Source organism: Lates calcarifer, linkage group LG10 (genome assembly GCF_001640805.2).
Source record: "Lates calcarifer isolate ASB-BC8 linkage group LG10, TLL_Latcal_v3, whole genome shotgun sequence".
Taxonomy (NCBI): domain Eukaryota; kingdom Metazoa; phylum Chordata; class Actinopteri; family Centropomidae; genus Lates; species Lates calcarifer.
Genome location: NC_066842.1, coordinates 22290270 through 22312765, shown reverse-complemented (window position 1 = coordinate 22312765; position 22496 = coordinate 22290270). Strand labels below are relative to the sequence as shown.

The window sequence follows — 22496 nt, the reverse complement described above, 5'->3', positions numbered from 1 at the left end:
CAACACCAGACTTTAACCTCACGTTTCATGAAGCTTTTATTTACAGTAGCATAAGATACAAAGAGTCTGATCACGTATCATACAGATGTTACAATGTAGTAAATACATGTGCTGCCTTGTCCAAAAGGTAGTCCTACTGAATAATGAGACATTAAAGCCAGGACTAGACAATGACAGATCCAGACAGCAGGAAACCACCCACATGAAAAGATTTCACCTACACAAACTGAGCCAATAAACTCTCTAAATTCCTTGAATTCTTTTTTTTTTTTTTTCCTCCACAGTCTGATTCATCAGAGCTGCTTGTAAATTTGTTGTTCACTAAGCAGCTTTTTTATCCTACTTGGTAAGTCCAGTATTTTGTCCTAGTGATTGTAGGGGACTAGCACAATAGCCGACAGACAGACAGGTATGAGTGTTAAAATCCACAGAGACAGTCTGACATGTGCGGTCTGCAGCACACTGACTGCTGCTAAAGAGGTGTTTCTGTTCAATGCAGACCAGTGAACTGATGAGGAAAGAGCTGCTTGTGGCTGTTCTCACCTCAGCCTCAAACACCACAGCATGTTGGCAACAGTCGCATGCGATGTCATACCACCAACAGCCTGGCCCAGCAGTGTTTTGATCATGATGTATTTGTTCCTTTAAGCTCTTGCTCTAACAGTCAGTGAAATTTCTGTCCCTGCTGCAGACAGCTATTCTCCATTACCTCAGAGAGCTGGAGAGACACGGGCTGAGGAGATGGGAGTGCTATTAAAGTACTTTTCAAGACACAAGAGCCGTGATTTCCTTTTCTCTGGTGTGGATTCTATTTTGTCGCAGACTTTGCCTTGGTTGTTTCTCCCCTGCCAGACAACCTTTCTGATTTCTTGTTAACTTGAACACAGTAATGAGACTCTGGCAAATAGTTTAGAATACTAAAGAACATCAAGAAAAAACTACCCAATTTGCTCTCAGCATTGTAGCTACAGGATATAGTTTGCCATTTTGGAAAATATGCTTATTCACTTTCTTGCAGAGATCTAGACTGATACTACTCCTCTGCCTGTGTGCTGAATATGAAGCTACCACCAGGAGAAGGTTAGCTTAGCTAGCCTGACTGACAGAGGTAACAGAATCCATCTGCTAGTGCCTCTACAGCTCACTGATAAACACACAGTTTATTTAATCTGTACAAAAATCAAAGTTTAAACATGACAATTTGTGGTATGTGCCAGACTATTTCATGGCGAGGAGCATTTACTGTCGGACAGACCCGTACCCCAGTCTTTATGCTAAGCTAAGCTAACTGGCTGTAGCCTTACATGGGAGCTCTCTCTGTTCCCAGGGTCCTAAGCTCCCTAGTTCACATACATTATCCCTCCTATGTATTTGGGTCAAATTTGAGCCATTTTAAATTCAAATATTTCAATACATTTAACCAATGACTCTGCCTTACACAATACTAAATGGCCAGAGGTGAGAATTGTGTTCATCTTTCTTACAAAAAGCAATGGGCTAAATGTCTTTTCCAAAATGTCAAACCATTCTCTTACAAGCAGATGCATGTAAGGATTTAGATGCTATACACGCACATTCTCCCTTTGACATAAAAGCATCCACTTTCTCCGAGCTGAACAGGTGTGCTTTCAGACTGTGCTCATTTCCATACTCATTCTGTTTAATTACCCCATAAAAATACATTTAATTAGTTTAATGAGCTTTTCTTTATTCCAGGAAAACTGAAATTGTGGTGTATTCCAGTTGTTATGTGCAGCTGTGCAAAACTTGATAACATACTTTCAGGCGGTAAGTAATTGGGTGATGTTTGTGGCTTTGCTGAAATGTGCCTCAGCACATAATGTCTGAGACATGACAGTGTAATAAATAGTAATAGATGCAAAAGGAATGTGGATTCCACTGATAGTGAAGTAGAACAAGGATGATTCCAGTGTGGAGATGTTTTAGGCCTGAAATTAGAAAATAAAAATAACAATGCATCTTTTTAAAGGAAAATCAGTCCAGTTTAAGTTGTGACTAAGTCAGCTACACTTCTGTCACTGTTATCAGAGGACTGAACCACACATTCTGATTTCACCTGAGAAAACATGCTGCTCCCTGGACATGTGACAGTCACCTGTTTGGAGAAAATCAAAAAAAATGAAAAGATCACAATCACGGTCCACATTTCCCAAAATGCTCTCAACCTCTGCAGCTCTATATTTCTGGATTGTTGTCCCTTACACAGCTACAACACAAAAACTTAACCTGGAAAAGTGGTGCTCCACACTTTTTCAGAAATTATTTTAAGAATCAACTGTGGAGGAGAAAAAAAAATCAGTGTATTAGGTCAGCGGCAGAGGAAAAGACCTACTTTAGGTTATAAATGCTACAGGGAACACTCTCAAATCTGTGTCATGTGCTGTAGATGGAAAAAAAAAACCACTCTAATTTAGGCTAGCACAGCAGAGAGGGATCACCCTGCTCCCACCCACCCCCCGTCTATCTGATCACAATGTTCTGGCCTACAACTGTGACAAATTGAAGAAGCTGATAACAGTTCCGATGCCATCGCAGGGTCTCGCCTTGTTTGGGGGCAGAGTCGACTATTAAGACTTTTCTACCCACTGCAGGCAGCGAATGTGATAGGAATGTGTTACTCGTCTGCCAGAGAGCCCCGAAAATGTCCAGACGTCAACCATGCTATCTCCAAAGCAATTTACACATTCATACTGAAGCTGGAAGGAGCATCTTGGGAAACAAACATCGAAAACACAGGACCATGATGGCTGACAACTCCAAGAAAACATTGAACTAGGTGCAAGTTCATGACAGCAGTGGGTACACTGATATGTCTAAACCTTTAGATGTGTTGTCATCTTTACCATCTGTTGTTCTACAGTCACTGAGTAGTTCTATAAAACAGATATGGAAAGACAGGAAAGGTATCTACACTATTTTGGGCTTTAATCTAGCAGATGACCCTCTGTGTCTGTGTCTGTGTCTAGAAAAGCAGAAATGCCTCAAAAGCATCCATTATATGTTCAGAAAAGTAGCAAATGACCTAATATGAATTCACAGCACATCCTATCCTTTAGCCTACAGTGGTCTTTAAAAAACAATGTTAGTGTACAAAGCAGTAACAAGTGAAGAGCGGGAGGTGCCTGTACCCCGAGCAGAAGGCAGCGTGTGTTTTCATATAGGTGTGTGTGCGCATGTATGTGTGTATACAGCTCAGAAGGCACAGCTCTCAGCCAGAAGATGTGTGTGTGTGTGTGTGTGTGTGTGTATGAAACAAAAACAACAACAAAAAAAACAAGCAAAGGTAGCAGGTGTCTGTTGCCAATAGAGCAGCTGTAGGCGAGTGACGTCCAGCAGCAGGACAAGGCACAGAAGCATGAATATGTGTGTGTGTGCGTGAGCATGTGTGAGACACAGAGAGAGAACACAACAAACAATAACGTCCAGATTCAGCCACACTGACTCTTAAAATGAGCCCAGCTCAACACTAAAGCATCCTAGAATCTCTGTTCTGTGCAAAGTAGGATAAAAACACTGTAAGCAGAAAATACAATGGTGATACGTGAGAGTCATTATGTAGTTACACAATGTCATCATCAAAGATAATACAGTAATACAGCAACAGAACTGATACAAGCATAGGAGGCACAGTCCTTCCCATCGCCTGCTGGGGGCAGTATGACTGAGCATGTGTCTGCGCTCTTCTAACTTAAAACTTTCTCAGCAAAAGTGACGTAAAACTTAAAACACTTAATAAGAATAAGAAGAGAAGAATAATGTCACATAGTTATATCCATTAACTTTTAACAACAGACTCAACTATGTGCTCTGCTCTCACACATACACAGGTGTTATTTCACGATGTACCATCTGCTACAGTGGTTGAAACTCTGTGTTCCTACACAGCTTCTATTCACAGATTTAACTATTTTTCTGAGCATTTTGCAGGTGGCAGACTTGTTTTCTTCTTAGCTCGTATTATGTGTCATTACAGCAAAACACTGAGTCCAAGCAATGATAAAAATATTGGTGAAATTCTGGTAAATCAATTGTATGAAATAGTCTTAAAGGCTTTCTATTGTTGGTCAGTTTTCAACAGTTTTGGGTATTCCAGTTAAGAGATTTCTAATTTTTCGTTTTATTTATTTATTTTGTCATTGTCTTTTGCACTGGTTAGATGTGGGTAATTATTTCCATGCACCAATGAGAGTTGTGCAATATTCTAATCAAAATCTGGTAACATTTGGTGAGTTGTTTTATTGTGTAACCAGGCCACTGTCAGTCAAGTCACACCCACTTTTAATGGTTCTTATTTAATCATAAATAGTTAAAACTGTCATATTATATTATCTTATATTATTTGAATCCAGGTTTTCTGGGGCTTTACGTAAACCTTGACTGACTTTAAGGGGCTATTTGTAAGTTTTCTCTGCAGCTGTGGCTGTGGATTCTTGCTGGGAGTGGGTGGTGGTGACAGTTACTTGCCAAGAGCTTCAGCCATTGTTGCATTTACAATACAAGAGGTTAGAATACAGCCTCTAAGCAGCACTATTTGTTCAGTCTGGGCCCTACAGTGAGTCGCTATCGGAAAGTGATGAGACAGGCCAGACAGGGATAGCTGGTTAGCACGATAACTCCAGCAGAGGAGAAGAAGTGATAGAACTAGAAGCAAAACACTGCCGTTGCTTTCACAACTGGAGACAGCTCTTGGCAAGTAAAGGGAAAATGTTTGTTGCTTAACTTGCAAAGTTTCTTCTAGACTGGTAAGGAAAAAGCTGATAATGCTAACGTTGGTTATGTGGCGATAATAAAGCTTACAAATAGCTCTTATAAAGTAACTGAAATAAAGGAAGCCAGATAAATAAAAGCCAGAGTTCTAAGCACAACATGATGTAACAGCTAAATCATTAATACTGACCAACAATCATTCAAACGGATACATATCTTTACTGTAAAGTGGCAGTAAAAACATTACTCATTACACCTTGAAAGACAATGATTCTTTTCCAAACCTAAATAGGACCTGTATAGGAACCCTGAGTACTTTTCCTTGGCAGGCAGCAGCTGTTCCTTGATAAATACATCTCTGTCATGCCATCTTTAGATAGATTTACAGTCTCAGCTCAAACCAATTACTTTCATTTTCCTAACTCTGTGGGGGACAGTCTCTTTTTCCATTTATGTCTGATTTTCATTACTGTCTAGCAACACTTTCTTAACTAATATCTGTTTACGTCTCCTCGTTAAAGATGTAAATTACTAATCATGGAGGCTATAAATGTGTAAATGAGTATTAGTTGATGATGCCAAATGATAATAGAAACCACTAAATGTGCCACCTGAATGGGAAAGAAAATCTAATCTGAGCCAATAGCATAAATCCAGCCACAGTGTAAACTCAACACTAAACAGTACAAAACTAACAAATGAAATCTGCAGTCTGCAGAAGGATTTGCCATCATCATGAAAATCAGAACTGGAAGTGCAGTTTATGCTGTATGGAGGTGAAGTCTAAGGCGTCTGGTGGCTACACCCCCTCCAGACATAGCTGAAGTTTTAATTGGCTGAGCAGGGACCAGAGCCAGTGGTTAATGAAGCCGAGCTGCTGACAAGTTAAGCAGTTCCCAGATCCTGTGGGGTTTCCTTTTACCTCATATGGGCCTTAATCTGGAACGAAATGCTCCAGACAGTCTCTAACTTCACTGGGTTACAGGAGTCAGGGTGGAGTGTTAAGTTTGTGAAAGGGAAAAGGTGAAAAGTTTTTTTTTTTTTTTTTTGTCTCAGTAATTTCAAAACTAAAGTGGTGAACCCAGTGCAGTTGTTGTGTGAAGTTGGTGCAGATAAACAACACCTAACCAAAGTCTTTTTATTTTCATCCTTTAAAACACTGGAACAAAAATGATGTGTTTCTCAGGCTGGCTTTGTCAGACTGGTTCTCCATACCCCAGCTCTCTGTCTCTAGTCCTCTTCTCCCAAATTAGACCCCGGCAGACCACATGGGGATTAAACTCCAGGTCCAGAAACCAGCATGCCTCCATCCAAACATGAAATCCCAGGAGATGGACTTTTGGCCTCATTAGAGTCTCACACAGTCAAACCAAACATTCTCCCAGAACATTTCTCCTTGTGTCTGGATGTGAGTAAAGACTGTAGCTGGGCCTGTGGTTGCTGTGACATTTAAAATCGGGCTACAGAAGCTGAAGCTCATGCTAGTGCTGCAGTGATCTTTCAGAGTCAGAATGGCTGAAAGGCAAAAGACTGTGTTTCTGTGGATCTACTGCAAGATGCTGAAGCCTTGCTAAGCCTGATAAGGACTTGGGGGGGGTTTAGAGGACAGTAATACACTATAAACCCACAGGAGTCACCTATCGTCTGTTTTACAGCCCATCACAGCCAGACACAATCCTTGTAACCCTGTCTTCTGATGCAGAACTCAACATAAAGTAGAGTTATGACAGTGAAAAGTGGAAAGAGGTGTTTTGCCTCATTTATGACTTGCGAGGAACAATTCTTTCTCGAGTGAGGGCAAATCAAAGCATGGCCCAGGGTTTCCGTTGTAGCTGCAAAAGCAGTCCCGGTGCCCAAAAAACGTTTGACAGTGCAATGACTTCTGATGGCGCCACGGTTTGTGCCCGTATCTTCAATCTTCTCTGAGGGCCTGCAGGTCCTGACGTTTGTCAACATCCACAGATTATAAGGAGAAGATGAACTTTAAGTTTGCTATCAGACACCACATGGCCCCTTAAATGCTGATGCTGCTGTTTCTGTGTGTGTGTTTTCTGTATGTAGTATACTTCATTTTTGTTAAGAAATGATTAAATACTCATCCAAGCTGAACATTTCCACTGGATTGAGTCCAGAAGTGGGACATAATGTATGTGAGATCCTTCCCTTCCCCAGCTGCCTTGGCGCTCTACACAGTCAAAGTCGGTATTTGTGGTAAAGCTGCACTGGCAAAGAGATCAGTGATTTTTGTCTTTCGCTTCTAACGCTGGCCATTAGAGGTGAAATTTTGAACCAGTTGCTTCACAGTCTAATTTAAGGCTCAAATCCCACTTCAGACTTAAGTGAGAAGAACTACATGTGGATCTACATGTTCCCTGTTCCTGGCTCCTACGAGTCTACACCATGTTCTCCACTTAGAGCCAAGACTGGTGGGTTATTTCCCACATATGAGGGAAAGTGAAAGGTTATTAAGTAAATTAGCACTTTTTGGTGCCAGTTCACTTGATGTGATGAGTCACATCTATGACCATTTCCTCTTGCCCTCAGTAAGCATTTGGTTTACTTCAACTGGAAACCCAAACTGGTGCAGGTAGGTTAAAGCGAGAATATATAACACATTCCAAGAAGCCTCTCTAGTGTCTGTTGCAGAACCAGTTTTCTAACATGAAACCTTAGATATACACAGGGTGAACTGTTGGTTATTTCCCAGGGAATACAGTGATCTTGCCCGCCTTAGCCAGCCGCTGAATGATCTGGGCTTCGTAGTCGGCATCGTGAACGCCAGTCTTCCTGAACTCTCCAGAGTAGCGGTTCTGCTCCCAGTAGTGGTGCCAGTTTCCCCGGCTGTCCGCCCCGAAGCCAAACACATTCACCTGGAGCAGAGTCAACAATAGAGTATTGGAAAGCGAGCTTACACGTGCGCAAGGATTTACAATACGTGGTAATAACTGTGAAAGTAGAGAGACAGTAAGAGAAACACTGACCTCATCACAGACGTGAAGGGCAAAGAAAAGCACAAGCATGCCAGTGGAGGGGTAGCGCCCATGATGTCGGGTCCAGTGGTCGTGGATGTATTTAAAGAATGCTGGGTTAAAGATCTGGACCTGAGTGGTGGACAGAGACCCAGAGAAAAGAAAATACTGTAAAATGCTGTTTACTTGCTGACAAACCTTAACTCCTGCATGGAAAGAAGGAGGAGAGAACAGTGTATTTTCCTAAAGGGAAACATTGTCCCACAGCCTCATATTCAGAAGGATATACATGACATAGCTACAAAATGCAGATTTGTTTTTATAAATATTCCTTCTTTATGAAAAGTTACTCAAAGTTGCTCTGAATTCAGATTTAAAACCCAGATGATTTATACAGTAATTAAGGGAAATAACCTTATGCAATGTATCTGCTGCATTTTCAAAAGAAGATGAAAAGATTTTGCCAGGTTAAATTTTAATACTCTCTGAGGTTTTGTTTGCTGTGAAAGATCAAAAGCACTGTTAACCAAATGAATAGTAATTACAAATTTATCATCTACCTCCAGGTGATGTTCAGTCCCAACAAACAGGGCTTTAGGCTGCTTAGAGCTCTGCAGTGGAGGAGGAAATCTTGTAAATCTATATTTTTGGGTCGGCTCCAAACACACTGTAAAAACTGCGTCTCTGACCAGGCGAAGATATTCACAAAGTCTTCACAGGGCAGGGATTAGTTTGAGTTTATTTATTTTCATGGATTAAAGAGCAAGCAGAAGATTATTTAAAACAAAGGGAAGGTTTATAATCTAACTGTAATCCTTCATCAACAATGGGGAGGGGATGGTGTAATTGCAGCAAAGTGGGGGTCAGTGTGTGTGTGTGTGTGTGTGTGTGTGTGTGTGTGTTTGCAGATTACTGTGAGAGTGTGTGAGAATGGCCAAAAGTAATTGTGGTGAATGTTGAAAATTCACACCTTGTCTTTATCTACACGGAGGAACTGCTTCACTGGAGCGTAGGTACTGAGAGAGAGGGAGAGAGGGAGAAATTGATTAAACACATTCAATCAGCACTTTAAGTGATTGCTGCAGCTATGAATTCTGGATGATTGACGGCTGACACATTGTTCCAACCCAGTGACTCTCTGGCTGTGTATGTGTGTGTGTGTGTGTGTGTGTATATAAAGCAAAATGTATTTATACCCTCAAACCACACTTATGTGTGTCTATGTGCCCTGAAGTCAAATGGTGGATGCCAACATTTTTTTACGACAATAACATTTTATGCCCGGAGTTTATATGTTTTTGTGCACACGCATGTTCATTCACATATGTGTTAATCCATGCTTATGCATATTTGTGTGTGTGTGTGTGTGTGTGTGTGTGTGTGTGTACATCTTCTTACAATCGAATCTGGCCCGTGGACAGAGCACTGGTAATCCAAACGAGATCCAGTGTTTTAAAGGGAACCAGGACGAAGCTAACATTGGCCGCCAGGTTTTTGGCACTTTCCGGGTACATGAAGTGGTGAGTGGTGTGGCTGCCTGCGTCTTCCTCATAGCCCACTGTGGGGGCCAGATTTATCCTAGGACAAAGAGAAGAGTGAGAGAAAACAGCATGAGACTAACTCTAATGCAGATTATCCTAGACAAAGAAAGTGAGAGAAAACAGCATGAGACTAACTCTAATGCATGTACAGTACGTCCTCAGGTCACACATTGTTATCTGTCGAAGTGTGATGCCTGTGGACTAGGCACAACATGATCTTGATAATTATCACGAAAAGAAGTCGAAATAATGGTGATATGAGTAATGAGTAACTTTTGCTAAATGCATCTGCATTTGGGTCAACCCTCATCTGCACAATATCTGAGCAAGGGACTCACATAACTGACACATGTAGGGTCAAAACACAGGAGAAAAAAAACATGTTAGAAACATAAAAATGAATGACTGCGTTGAGAGCCAGGCATTGGCACAAAACAGGGAACTGCTTCAAAGAGAGGTTACACAACATCAGTGATTCAGAAATGGTTTGTATTTTTTAAGCTGGATAAACAGCAGAGCCATATCTTTTGCAAGATATAGAGGCGACCTGTGTTGACGAAGGCAGGACACACAACCAACCCTCTCCATCAAGTGCCATCCCACCAGGTCTGGTAAAAGCCAAAGTCTGCGCTTCCAAACTGCTGGCAGTAGCTAGCTCGTGCATTAGCCTCATGTGTTAATGTTAGTTCAAACCCCGACAGCAGTCATTTGTCTCTTCTGTGACAGGAACCAGACCAGTAGCTGTTTGTCACTTTGTAAGTTGCATGTATCTAATTTAAATATTTTCATTTTTATTATTATGTGGCTCTAAAATAAAACCTGTACCAGTGTGCAATACTGAATATGTGTAGCATAACATGTTAATCTTTGTGTGATGTTTATTTGGTTGCTGTTGCCTTTTAAAGGCACAAATGTTAAACCAATTATCGAAAATTAAAATTAAAATTAAAATTATAGTTTAAGAGCATAATAAACCTTTATTAGAATTATTTAAGACTCACTCCTGAAACTGAATGTACCTAATGCACTTAATGGTATTAAATGTATATATTGATAATTACTCATACTGATCAATATGAAAAAAAAAGTAGTTCCTGTAATGTTTGTGGAACCGACTTGTGCCTTTATCACGCAGGCTTTTAAGAGTACGTTACATTCTGCAGGATGAGAACCTGCATTTACTGATTTTTCAATCATTTGGAAACAATACAGCAAGCTATGAACACAAAACTGACATTATCACCTTATACAGTTGATATACCAAAAAGCTTACAGTACGTAAGTAACATTTATTTGAATTCATTTCATTTCTGGCCACTTGATGAATATGAGCCCAATGTCCATTCTCCTTGTAGCTCTGTACTCCTGATAGAAAAAATCTTGATCAATACTTATATAGCATTACCTCTTGAGTTGGTAAGGCAAACTTGTTAGCAAAAAGTTGCCTATTCAAACATCTTGCAGATATGTATTAGTGTTTCTGACTCTTCTTGCAGCTGTTTTTGGTCTCTGGGGGAAATATCTGGCTCTTTAACTAAACATTATGTGGGTCACTACAAACAATATCCTTCACACTCCACATAGACATTTGAGTAATCATTAATGTAAAAATACAGTATTACTGCAGCTTTAAGTACGAAGCTGGTGCAGCTTAGCTTAGCATAAAGACATGATGAACGTGTTTCTAGCTGTTTTTCTCTGCCCTTTGAGCTTTAGGATAGAAGGCTAAGAGGATGAGTAATTGCTTTCTACATGTTATTAAAGAAAAAAAAAGAGAAAACAGTTATCCAGATGGTCAAGTTTCCTCTTTACTTTCTTCTTCTTGTGCCGTTTAAACTCTCTGCTTCAGGGTTGGTGAAGTATATTCATACGTACATGATATTACTCTAAGTCTTTGTGTGTATACTTGTAGTTCAAACCATAGTTTTAACAGGTCTCATAAAAAGGGCTTTCCAGCAGCAGATATTATCATATAATACAATAAGAATATTTTGTCCAATGTAACCAAACAGACAGTAACCAAACCACTCAGCTCTTTGTGCGCTTTTGACTTTTGCTGTATGTACAGTGGATGTGATTCACTGTCTGGAGGAGTGAGTTGTTTATGTAAACAGGAAGGTGCACCTGAAAAAATGGCCGCTGAGTGCGCCTACCCATATGTCGGTGAACAAAACAGATGTTTGTTCAGATAGCGGGAGTGAAAAGGCAGACACAGACAGGGTGTGGGTGGTGGTGGTGAGTGGGACTGTTCAGTGGATCAAGCTGATTTTAAAACCATAGCAATGAGTAAGCATCACAGGAGATTGAAAGTTGGAGACTGCCCACGCGGGTGTGCTGAGGGTGCAACGCTAATGAATGCTAACGTCTTTAGCACACAAAATACTAGTCATCGCTGCTGTGGCTTTCATAGCACAAGCACGTGCCCTAAACATACACATACAAACACTGCAGGAAACAACACAGTATAGCTGTATGTTAGTGCCAACTGGCAACAATCACACTCTGTGATCCATCACTGCTGCCAGAGGGAAGAGACTGAAAGGATTTATATGCCTTTGTGTGTGCATGGGTGTGTATGTGGGAGACACAATCTATATGTGTCGGCTTCCTTGGACATAAAGCTCTCTGTGGTGAGCTCACTCGAGTCAGGTGACCTCTCTGTTAGCCAATAGGAGAGCTGACTTACAGAGATTAAATATAGTAAAGACACACACATCAGCTGCCTGCTTCTTTATTCTGCAATTTCCCTTTCAGATTAATAGAGTACTCTATCTACCGTCTATCTTATAAGTCCATCTCCCCCTCGCATACACACAGACTTGATGATGATGATGATGTAACTTTAATAGCACATACCGTGCAGTGACACTGCTCTCCTCACATGAAATTTCCTCCCTCCTTTTCTCCTTCCTCCTCCTCATCCTTCTCTTTGTCTCTCAGTTTCAGACTTTGTCCTCGCATCTCATCATGCTTTATCTAATGCATGCACTTTGCCTTCTATCATTTTGCTCATCTATCCATTACAGCTATCCCTCTCACCTCATAATGTAGTTGTGTCCATCAATGGTAGCCCCATATCCGGCCCCGCGGAGGTTTCCGGAGTTCCCCACCACAGCACAGCGCAGGCAGCGCCCCGGATCCCACGAGCCGTACGGCGACCTTCCGGGAATCACCTGCAGTAGACAGCCATGATGGAGTAAAGCAAACTAGATTTAAGCTACACAGGAAATGAAATAGGACACTGGCACTGGCAGCAAAAGACATAAAATCACCTAACCTGCAGCTCAGACTCTGATTGTGAAAATACATCCTGCTCTCAATATTGGGGTGAATTCTTCATGAGACCCTGCATGAAAAATACATAAGCCCCTTCTGTCCTATGGGAGCCAGACTGAGATATTTAAACATACGGCCTAATGTGAAAACATGGTGCTGTGCTGAGAGTCAGAATGGAAAAAGAGATATACAGATTAATTAAAAAGGAATGAGCTGGGTCACTGATAAACCTGATGTCTAATAAAGACAATCTGTTCCCCTCTGCCTTTGCCCAGGAGTGTGAAGTAATGACTCGGCTGATTTGAAAGTACCATGGTAATGGAAAGATGAATTAACAATATAAAATACCTGGAACAACCTCAGCAGCACCTGCTGGATGCTGTGGGGCTTAAACTGGGGCTGTAACATCTAGACAGAGAGAGAGAGAGAAAGTATGGTTAAGATCCTCTGCAGACAAATTGGATCTGACAACAGACTTTAAATTTAGTTACTTTCTGTGTGCCCATGTACGTGTGTATGCATGCATTTGCCTGCATTCATGTGCAAATAAGCAGGTGCTTGAGCCTGTGTGTGTGTGTGTGCATCTGTGTGTTTAGGTAACAGCCATGTGTCAGACTGACAGGATGCAGTCAGACTGGGTGAGCTGTGGTCAGAGGAGCAGAGGCATTTCTGTCCACTTGTCAAAAACAAGCTGAATTTAAAAAAAAAAAAAGGATGATAGTGAAAGAAAGGATGAAAAAATGTCAAAAGTAAAGCAAGAGGTGCTTGTTTATGCTTTTTTCAGACCACATGACTACTTGGTTGTCTGCACATAAACTCTTCAAATTATGCCTGAAAAAAGAGTGCTTACGGTTTTTTTGTGTCTTTTCAGGTTTTCCTTTACACCGTCCATCAACAAAAACAGTGAGATGTCCAAAGGACCTTCTGTTCTACTGGGAGGGATAAACAAAAGTGACGGCAGAAATGACAACAAGGCTCTCCTGTCTGAATGAGTCGAAAACGACCAGAATAAATAGAGGGTGGACAACAAAAGAAAAAGCTATGTGTTGAAAATAAAGTAGGAAATATGAAAGAACAGAAGATGTAAATGAAGTTGAAAGAACAAAGAGAGGAGGAAGACAATACTGTGGGTACCCGACTGAGAAAGGTTTAATGGATACATAACACCATGAATGTGCAGCTATTAATGTTCTGCTCAAGATATCTTCAGATTCAGATTTTCTCTTTGACAGCTGTAAAAATGGCTTTAATGCCCTGCTGAAAATCTTGTATGAAAACATTAAAAACTATTTAACTGTTTTAACTTGAAAGGTCACTTCATTAACACATTTATGAAAGAAAATAAAGAAAAAAATCTGCCTGAGGTGTCTAAATAAAACAAAATTGTAGACGATTCTTTAGGAAAATTTAAAGTTACACCACTGGTAAATCAGCCGTGATGAAATTTCACCATTGATTGGCCAGTTGTTGATCAACAGGAAAACACTGTCCATCTCGCTCACAAAATAACTTGGCACCAACAGTTTCTATTGCATCATAAGGGAGTGCTTGTTTCTGTTTTCCCACTGCAATACACTCAGCTCCTGTGTCAGGTGTTTGCTGAGTTCTGCCTTCCTGCCAAGAACTGTATGCCCTTTGCTGGAATGTGTACTGCTAAGGCAGAAACTACTGGTGTTGTACCAGTGTAGTTAACACTGGCTGACAACGCTGTCAGCAGCCCGGCAGGAGAGACACTCCACAGTAGGATTTCCTAATTTTGCACACCCATATATGGTCCAGCCATAAACCAGGTTTCTCTCTTGTCTTTTTTAAAGACAGACTTGGGTGAGTCACTTTAGGCTGACAGAGTGATTGAGTAAAAACACATTTCTGCTTCATCTAGTGAGTGCTTTTCTTTTTTTTTTTTTTTGGTTTATGGTTTTGAACTGCCTCATTGTGGGATGTAAAGAGAATAGTGACACATACCAGTGGTGGCTGACAAAGTAAAAAGTAGTCCAATTTTAACCAAAAAAAAAAAAAAAAAAAAAAAAAAATTGTTCCAATTTGAGAATCTGCCAAACCACACAGGCGAATGTGCATTTAAAGAGAAAAACAGCACCTACACACACATTTAAAAAAAAAAATCCCCCAAAACAAAAATGCACACACACAAAAGTTTCACCAGGATATTGGCAGCCACTACACAGCTGTCCCTCTCTATAACCATATTTTCCTTTCTGTCGTTCTCCCTCTCTCCCACACAGCAATCTTCATTTGCGCACTCCTTTATAACCACTTCCTTTTCACCCACCATCGGCCTTAATTCGCTTTTCCCAACACAGATCTCATTTGCTTGCATTTTCGTTCACACGTCCTCTCCAGCAGTCTCCTTGCTCTCATGTCTAATTCCTCCTCTTTAATTTCCCTTGCTCCCCTCTTTGTTTCTCCTTGTCTTGTCTTTCTTCATCTCTTCGTCTCTCTGGAACACCCGTGCACCACGCAGCTCATCAGCGCTGATTTGAGACCACTATATCTTTCTATTACTTCCCTTCACTCTCTCTCTACCTTTGTTTCTCATGCCGTCACCTCTCTCCTTTTTTTTCCCCATTCTCTCTGTTTTTCCATCTTTCTCCCTCCATCCTTTGCCTCCTTCTGTCTCTGACTCCCTGCATGATGCCAGAGCCAGCTTGGCATGCTGTCCCACTGTTGTTCAGGGGCTACTAATTTTTGGCAGATGTTTTCTGGCAGCCATGCCAATGCCGTCTTGCTTCCTTCCTCTCAGCTGTCCTCTGGCTCTTAAAGTATAAACTTTCTGACACCTACTTTCAAGTAAATACAACTCTCCTTTTTCATTTAAACCAATATTTCACACAGAACACTGCTATTTCAGGAGCCGGCTGCACCAGCTTTTCGTGACCTTAAATTTAGCCTAGTTATAAAGTGTTCACTGAGTGGAGATTTACGCAACACTAAATTAAAAAGCATTGCACCACATAAATATTTCTTGTGTTGAGATTAGTTGTTACTAAATATTAACACTCAGTAACTGTTATGTCACCCATTTACAGCTGGCACTTAGGTGCCACTTAATATATGAGGCCTTTAGAGTAAAGAGTAAAGCGAATAATATGGTCCACGTACCTGACCTGATGATCAAAATGCTGTTTAACAATGATGCAAGTTTCGTATAATACCATTTAACAAAAGTGATACAATATACCTCAAGGTACAAAATAGCATTAACTGACCAAATAGTGTTTGTTGGGTTAATGTTAGCTAAATCAGATATTTCACTTGTCATTAAAAAATACACGAACCAACTAACAGACACATTTCAACATGTGTGCATTTAGAGAGCTGAAGTGAAACCAGACATTATGGGTTCTGTTCCACAATAAATAAAACCATTTTAAGCCACATTAAGCCTTATTTCTGAACAGTATGTCAAGTGGCTCACTTCATATGTCTAAATAAGGATGGAAGTTATATGGAAAACAATCTCATATTGTTGGTTTGGTTTATTCAATATTTACTTATGTATTTTAGCTGCCTTTAAAAATGATTCATTTTTTCAGAAAGACCTACTAAAAAATCCAGGATGGCTAATAGCTCTGAGTTACAGAAGCTAGTGGAACAGAGGCTAGTATGGATTTGTTTCCCTTCAGAAATGATTCATACACATTTACATAGGATTGCCTGGTATATTTAATATATCCTTTGGACCCTTAAAACTGAATAAATTGAATAAACTGATTTAAATATTACTATTGAGTATTTTTCAGTATTTATTAGCTGAGAAAATCTTTATGTTTTTAATGGTACAACCTGATTTAGTAAATTAACTGGTTTTGAAAATAGCTAATAGTTACTTAAAGGATCTAACACACAAACTTGGTAAAGGACTCAAAAATAGCTGGCGCAACAGCTCTAACATCAGCTATCTTTGGAGGCAAATGCCAAAACCTCAATTCAAGCATTTTTTAATGTCTCAACTCTCAAAATCATGCGAATTACAAACATGAAAAACTGAAAATTACCTACAGTGATCAGTAAAATGACTGGGTCCCTTAATCAATGAAAATTGGTGGTTTAAAATCTTGAGTGTGAAAATGTTTCACCAAACACCAAATTATGTGCTGGAATAAGCAACTCATTCATCACATGTTTCTTTCATTTAATGCTTGATTCCTTCCTCTCCTGAGGCAGGAGTGCACAATAACACATTAGGTTTGATTGAAGAGCATATGCTCAATCATGCATACACATCATTTGTTTTCATTCTTTGCTAACATTGGTTGATTGGACTCAGTACTAAAAGCAAGTCATTGGGATGGGGGATAAAGAAAGACAAAGCAGAGAAGCTAGAAAGAAAAGTGAATAATTGACTGGGGAGTACTTACACAGATACCTCTCACAGTGCATCAGCGTTACCAACAACCACTTGTTCTAACCACTTATTCTGGCTTCTTATTCCCAACAACAAAAGCTTGAACTTCCCCTCACCTTTCCATTATGGAGCCCAAAAAGCAAACTGTGGCTAGAAACACATATAGAGGCCTTGTGCTGATGGCATTAGTCTTGTGAAAATCAAATTATACTGAATTGATCAAACAACAGATAAACATGGGGAAGATGGCATTTGTATTAAATTGAGAATAAGGGACATTAGAAATAAAGGCCTGGATCTCTCTGCTACTAAGGTCAGTTAAGTTTCATTTTAAAGTCAACAGGTACCATCCCTAATGGCTTATTGGTCTTCCTAAAAACAGGCATTTCTAGAGTTCTCTTGATGTTCTTTCACAAATGCAGGTTGCAGAAGGGTTGTCCATTTGTTCAAGACCTTTCCCAGATTTTTTTTCCAAATTTCCGGTTGAAAGCCATGAAAACTTTAAGTCATCACACTAGTGGGACCAAAAGTTGTTAAAATCCTTGGGTTTACGTCACTAGAAACTCTGGAGTGACACACGTATTCATGGCCAGCATTTCTATGGAGGAACAGAACAGAAAGATTTGTGTACATTATATTTGCAGGTAAGTAATGCAATTTATTATAATGTGATCAAAAGGACACCCCTGAAAGGTCCACAGAGAGAGAGAGACTGATCTAATAGGTCTGCAGAGACTGGCAGGTTAATCATGGTTGGCATAGCCTTGTACTTTTTTGTCTTTGTTCTATAGTTTTCTATACTTGATCACCCCTATTCCTTCCCTATCCATTCACCTTCTTTTCATCTCGTTTATTTCTCCTTCTTTCTCTCTTCCCTCTCTCCCAGTTCATCACCTCCCTGTTGCAGTGTGACCTAATGACTTGGCAGCTGTTGGCCTGTGTTTGCAGTTTTCTGCCATTTCAGAGCTGGGTTGAGGATACTGCTCCGAAACAGGACTCTAAACCATCCACTGAGGGACGCCATGCAACACATGAGAAAATACTGGAAACACACACAAACACATTTATACTTTCAAGTGAACTGTGAGACATGTATTAATTTCAGTTTTTAATCATTATTCAGTTTGTGGTTTAAGAAAAGCCCAGTGGCCAACCCTGTAATGTTCCACTTCTCCACTAACACCATGACATATGACTGGCAGGGATACATGAGGAGCATGTAGTACTTGTAAGAAGGGATTGGTTGGCTCAACGATGAGGGAAGATGGGGAGGGTGGTGAGAGATATGTGATTATGATGTATTACTTCCACGACGCTGGTGCCCTAGTAAACTTACATCTTCCATGTAACCGACTGTCCCCCACTGTGCCATACACACAAGTGGAAAGAGTTTGATGGTGCTGCAGACACGGTTAAAAAATGCTAAAAATGTGTTTCCATAGATCTGTTCAGGTACATAGGAGACTGTGTTCAATCCAGGGTTGTTTTATTGAGTTGATTTTAGTAGGGGTATTAAATCAGAAAAACATTGTCTGCAGGTTTGTAATAATTTTCAGCTTTGGAACATTAGCATAATAAAGAGTAATTAAGTGACTTATTAAAAAATCTTAAATTAAAGCCCCTATCAGTAAATATCTGATTATGGTGACACCTAGTTGTAGTATCAAAAAAACACTGTGGCAAACAGCAGTGCACACTGACCCCCCCTCCAATCAAAGAATCAGAACAGTCACATTGACTGTAGCAATATCAAATCACTGCGCTGGTTTCCAGGATTTTTCTACAAATAAAAACGTATGTCATCAGAATGCTTTCAGATTCCAGACATAGTGAATTTAATTGATTTAAATACTCACACTGAAAGGCCCTGAGTTGACGGAGTGAACACACTTTTATCCTCCTAGAACTACTTACACACATGTCAATGACAATATAACAATACATTTTCTCAAACATTCATGGACAAAGTGCTTGGAATCAAACTTTTGGCTTGTACACTTTGTGTTTGTGACACTGGAACAGTAAATTCAGACAGATCACACTATCCTTTGAGGAACAGGTCGACATTTTGGAAAACGCATGCATTTCCTCTCTTTCAGAGGGTTGTTTTAAAATTCTTTTATTTTTCACCAATAACAGTGGACCGGAGCTGAATATTATGATGTTAAGGAAACACAATTTGTAGCTTAAAATCAGTTCAAATCCATTTTGGATGAATTCAGCTACCCTGGTACTATGTTTAGTTCACAAATTTAACAACAAAACATTTTGATTTCACTCCAGCTCTGATTCGTGCCTCTGACTGGCTTCTTCTCTATAGCAACAGTAACCAAGGCTCATGGGTATAAGGGACGAACAAAACATGATTTCTCAGACAAAGATGAGATAATTACAACTGTTGTAAATAACATAAACCTGTAGGAGAGTCCTGTGTCTCTGTGTTCAGTAACACTGAGGATTACATTCAACGAAAAAATTTAAATAGGGAAAAACACAGCTTCTCTCACTACACATTTGTATTGGCTGCAGGTAAAGGTATATCATTTTGTTACTTACCACCCACCAGTAGTAGACATCAGAGGGCAGCTGGATGTTTTCTCTGGTCCAAACAGGTGAGATATCTGGGTCATAGTTCTCATCGAACCAATCGGAAACACCAGGGTCCCCGACACAGCGTGGGCAGGCACATGTCTTCTGCTGCTGTGTGTCAGGCGGTGACAGGCGGTGTGCACCCACGTAGCTGGGCACTAGTTTCACTCGCCTTGACTCCTCCCACCCAGGCGGCTCCAGGTAGTTGAAGCTGACGCCTCCGCGGAGTGAGACGGAGAAGAAGAGTGAGGTGAGAAAGACGAGAACCAGCGACCCGAGGAGAACCCAGATCCTGCGGGAACATCTCACCCTGCCTCCTTTCTCCGCTCCACCTCCTCCACCTGTACTACCTCCACCTCTGGTTGCCCCAGCCACCCCTCCGCTCAACCAGGGCCTGAGCTCGGAGAGTCTGGAAGCTCCCCTGGATGAACCCCCGCCCCAGGACCCCCAGCCCCAGCGCCTGTCCCGGTGTAGGGTGGAGGACGGGATGCGGCCCCCCCATGGCCATGCCCCCACCCCTGGGCCTGCCACTGTCCCCAGCCCACCACCTCCTCCGCCTCTGTGCGACGACCACAAAGGCTTGGTCAGCGTGACTGGGACAACCCCCTGACTATGACTCTGAACCACAAGATCACCCACTATATCAGACTAGTGAAACACACACTCGCACACTGACGGAAGACAATGTGTCAGAGTCAATTTGTCTCACAGTCAAGCTGTGCACTCAGCGATGCTCCAACGCCTTCTCTCTGTCTCCCGCTGGATCCTCTCCCTCCCTCTCCTCCACAGCTATGTGCTCGTCTCACACACAGCAATGTCTTGACACACACACACACAGTAGTCGCAGCTGAACAACACACAGCTGTAGCCTGACTGCTTTGGAAGTCCTCTGCTTTCAATGTGAGGTGATCTCTCCTTCAGCTTCGAGCACACTCTCAGCTTTTACTGCCTTTGTATCATTTGTTAATTCCCTCCCTTTTTCACTTTCTAACTTTCCCTGGCTTTTACTGTTTTTATGTCCACCTCTCTCTTTTTCCTCCCTCTGGTTTTTCATTAACTGCAGTATCCATCTTCAGAGAAATCCAGTGGATGGATGCAGCAGGTCCCTCTCGTTCTCTTTGCCATCTGTGTGAATGGGAAGCTTGGCTCCAGCGCTCTGCTTTCTCTCTTTTCTGTCGCTCTCGTTGCACTGAAGCGACGTAGCCAAAGAAAGCTGGCAGACTAGTTGAGAGCAGCGGAGAGAGGGAGGGAAGAAGGGAGGAGGAGGAGAGGGAGGAGGAGCAGAACAAGGGAGGAGGTTTGGCCTGAAGGATGTTCCATCACGTCTCTAGCCATCCTCAAAAAAAAAAAAAAAAAAAAACCCTCTCTTTCCTTTTCCCTTTTCGTTTGGTTTACTTTCCTCTCTGCTTGGTTCCTCTGTTATCTGTTGTTTTCTCAGTATTCTTTTGTACTCCTCTTCTTACCTTTCCCTCGAGGTTCACCTTGCCTCGTCCTTCTCTGTCTTATGGTCTCGCCTTTCCTCCTTCACCCCTCTCAGTCCATTGTCTGAGTCTGTCTGTTTCACTGAGTCTCGTGAGTTATTTGGTGTGTTGAGTTTAAAACACTCCTCTGTTGCTCCTCTTCATGCTTTCTTCCAACACAAGATTTTAAAAGTTGTGATAAAAAGTTTTAGTTCTTTGTGGTGAATCATGAAATCTTAATGAAAATGAAAATCTCCTGCTAAGATTGCAGCAGTTTCATTATGGTTTCTCAATGAAAATACAGGATTTCCCGCATCACCTTCTTGATGTCAGTGCTGCAGTTGAGATGTTCTGACTGATACGATGTCCACAAGTCCAACGACTAATCAACAGGTTCAGCTGTGTGCCCATAGAAATGAAAAAATAAACAGAGGACAAAGATACATGTAAAAAAAAAATGTTGGGGAGAAGTAATCAAAGCATCACAAGCGGATTGGTTGATATTCCTCTTATGGAAAGATTTTTATGAAGATGGATAATCCAGGGTTGAGTCTGCACCAAGGAAAGTTGAGAGTAGTGGATGGAGTGATGTGCAGAGGGTGCAATGGAAAAAAAGACAAAACCAATCAACCCCAAATCTCATCTTCTTACCAGCTGGCTTTGAGGGGATGATGGGAGGAAGGGTGGGGGCAGCATCTGTCCTGCTGCCCAGAGTGTGTGTGTGTGAGTGTGTGTGTGTGTGTGTACGTGCACGTCTTTATGTCTCTGATGTAATGTGTGTAGTGAGTTAAACTAGGGTTGTACACATCTGCCAGTTGCACTAATTTAATTGTTTCCTACAGCTGTGCCAGTGTGTGTGTGTGTGTGTGTGTTTGTGAATGACCTATTGACTGGCAGTGTAAGTTTCATAGGGCTGGTGAGCTTGAGGTGACTGCTGCTTAGCTCTAATCTGCTAAACTATAATCTGAGGGTAGGACCCCTGCAGTGCCCACTTTATGCCAGCTGTCTGCCTTGCCCATGTTCATCTGATGCCCCATAAACACCTGCTTAACTCACCTGCACACACACTGATCCAAGTTATACTGCTGTCTCTCTACTGCAATAACAACTAGTTTTTGTTTTGTATGTGTTTCTCGAGCTCTAAAGCACAAACCACTGCTCCCAGTAAAGTTAGGAAATTGATTATGTCATCATCAAAAGTCCATGTCTGCGTTTTTGTGTCCCACAGGGATTTCTGATTGCTTTGTCTTGCCTGAGGTCTGGCTTCTGTAGAAAACCTGCAGAGAAACAGAGAGAAAGAGATAAAAGACAGATTGTCATTTGCTGCCATTAGCCTCATTGACTACATTGATCACTTTAATCCACTTCTCCTTTTCCACTTTGATCCTCTTCCCTTTTTAATTTGCATTTCCGCTTTCATAAGTCTTACCCAGCTCACCACAAACTGACTCTCTTTTCCTGTTTTCATTTCAGCCCTTCACTTTGCATCAGTTCATTTGAAACATTTCACATCTTTTCATCCTCATTTGTTAAGTTTGTCTTTCAGACTGTAAATCATGAGGAACAG

At 41.2% G+C, this 22496-nt stretch overlaps 1 protein-coding gene across 1 annotated transcript; it reads right to left on the bottom strand.

Moving 5' to 3' along the window:
• Window positions 1–18: 18 nt before the first annotated feature.
• On the bottom strand, window positions 19–22397 carry st3gal2 (ST3 beta-galactoside alpha-2,3-sialyltransferase 2). The gene is made up of 9 exons (XM_018703498.1): window positions 22359–22397; window positions 22156–22206; window positions 19437–20117; window positions 12863–12922; window positions 12278–12411; window positions 9096–9275; window positions 8668–8713; window positions 7710–7829; window positions 19–7598 (listed from the first exon to the last, which is right to left on the bottom strand). The coding sequence occupies exons 1-9, from the start codon at window positions 22395–22397 to the stop codon at window positions 7425–7427; spliced, it is 1485 nt and encodes a 494-aa protein (XP_018559014.1). The 3' UTR covers window positions 19–7424.
• Between the last annotated feature and the right edge of the window lie 99 nt (window positions 22398–22496).

Excerpts from the sequence above, each read along its gene's own strand:
- st3gal2 (XM_018703498.1), bottom strand. The coding sequence starts at position 22,397 with ATGAAAACAGGAAAAGAGAGTCAGTTTGTGGTGAGCTGG. Across the intron at positions 22,207-22,358 it reads GTCAGTTTGTGGTGAGCTGG|GTTTTCTACAGAAGCCAGAC; the intron begins GTAAGACTTATG and ends GTTTCTCTGCAG. Across the intron at positions 8,714-9,095 it reads TCCACGGGCCAGATTCGATT|TACCTACGCTCCAGTGAAGC; the intron begins GTAAGAAGATGT and ends CCTCTCTCTCAG.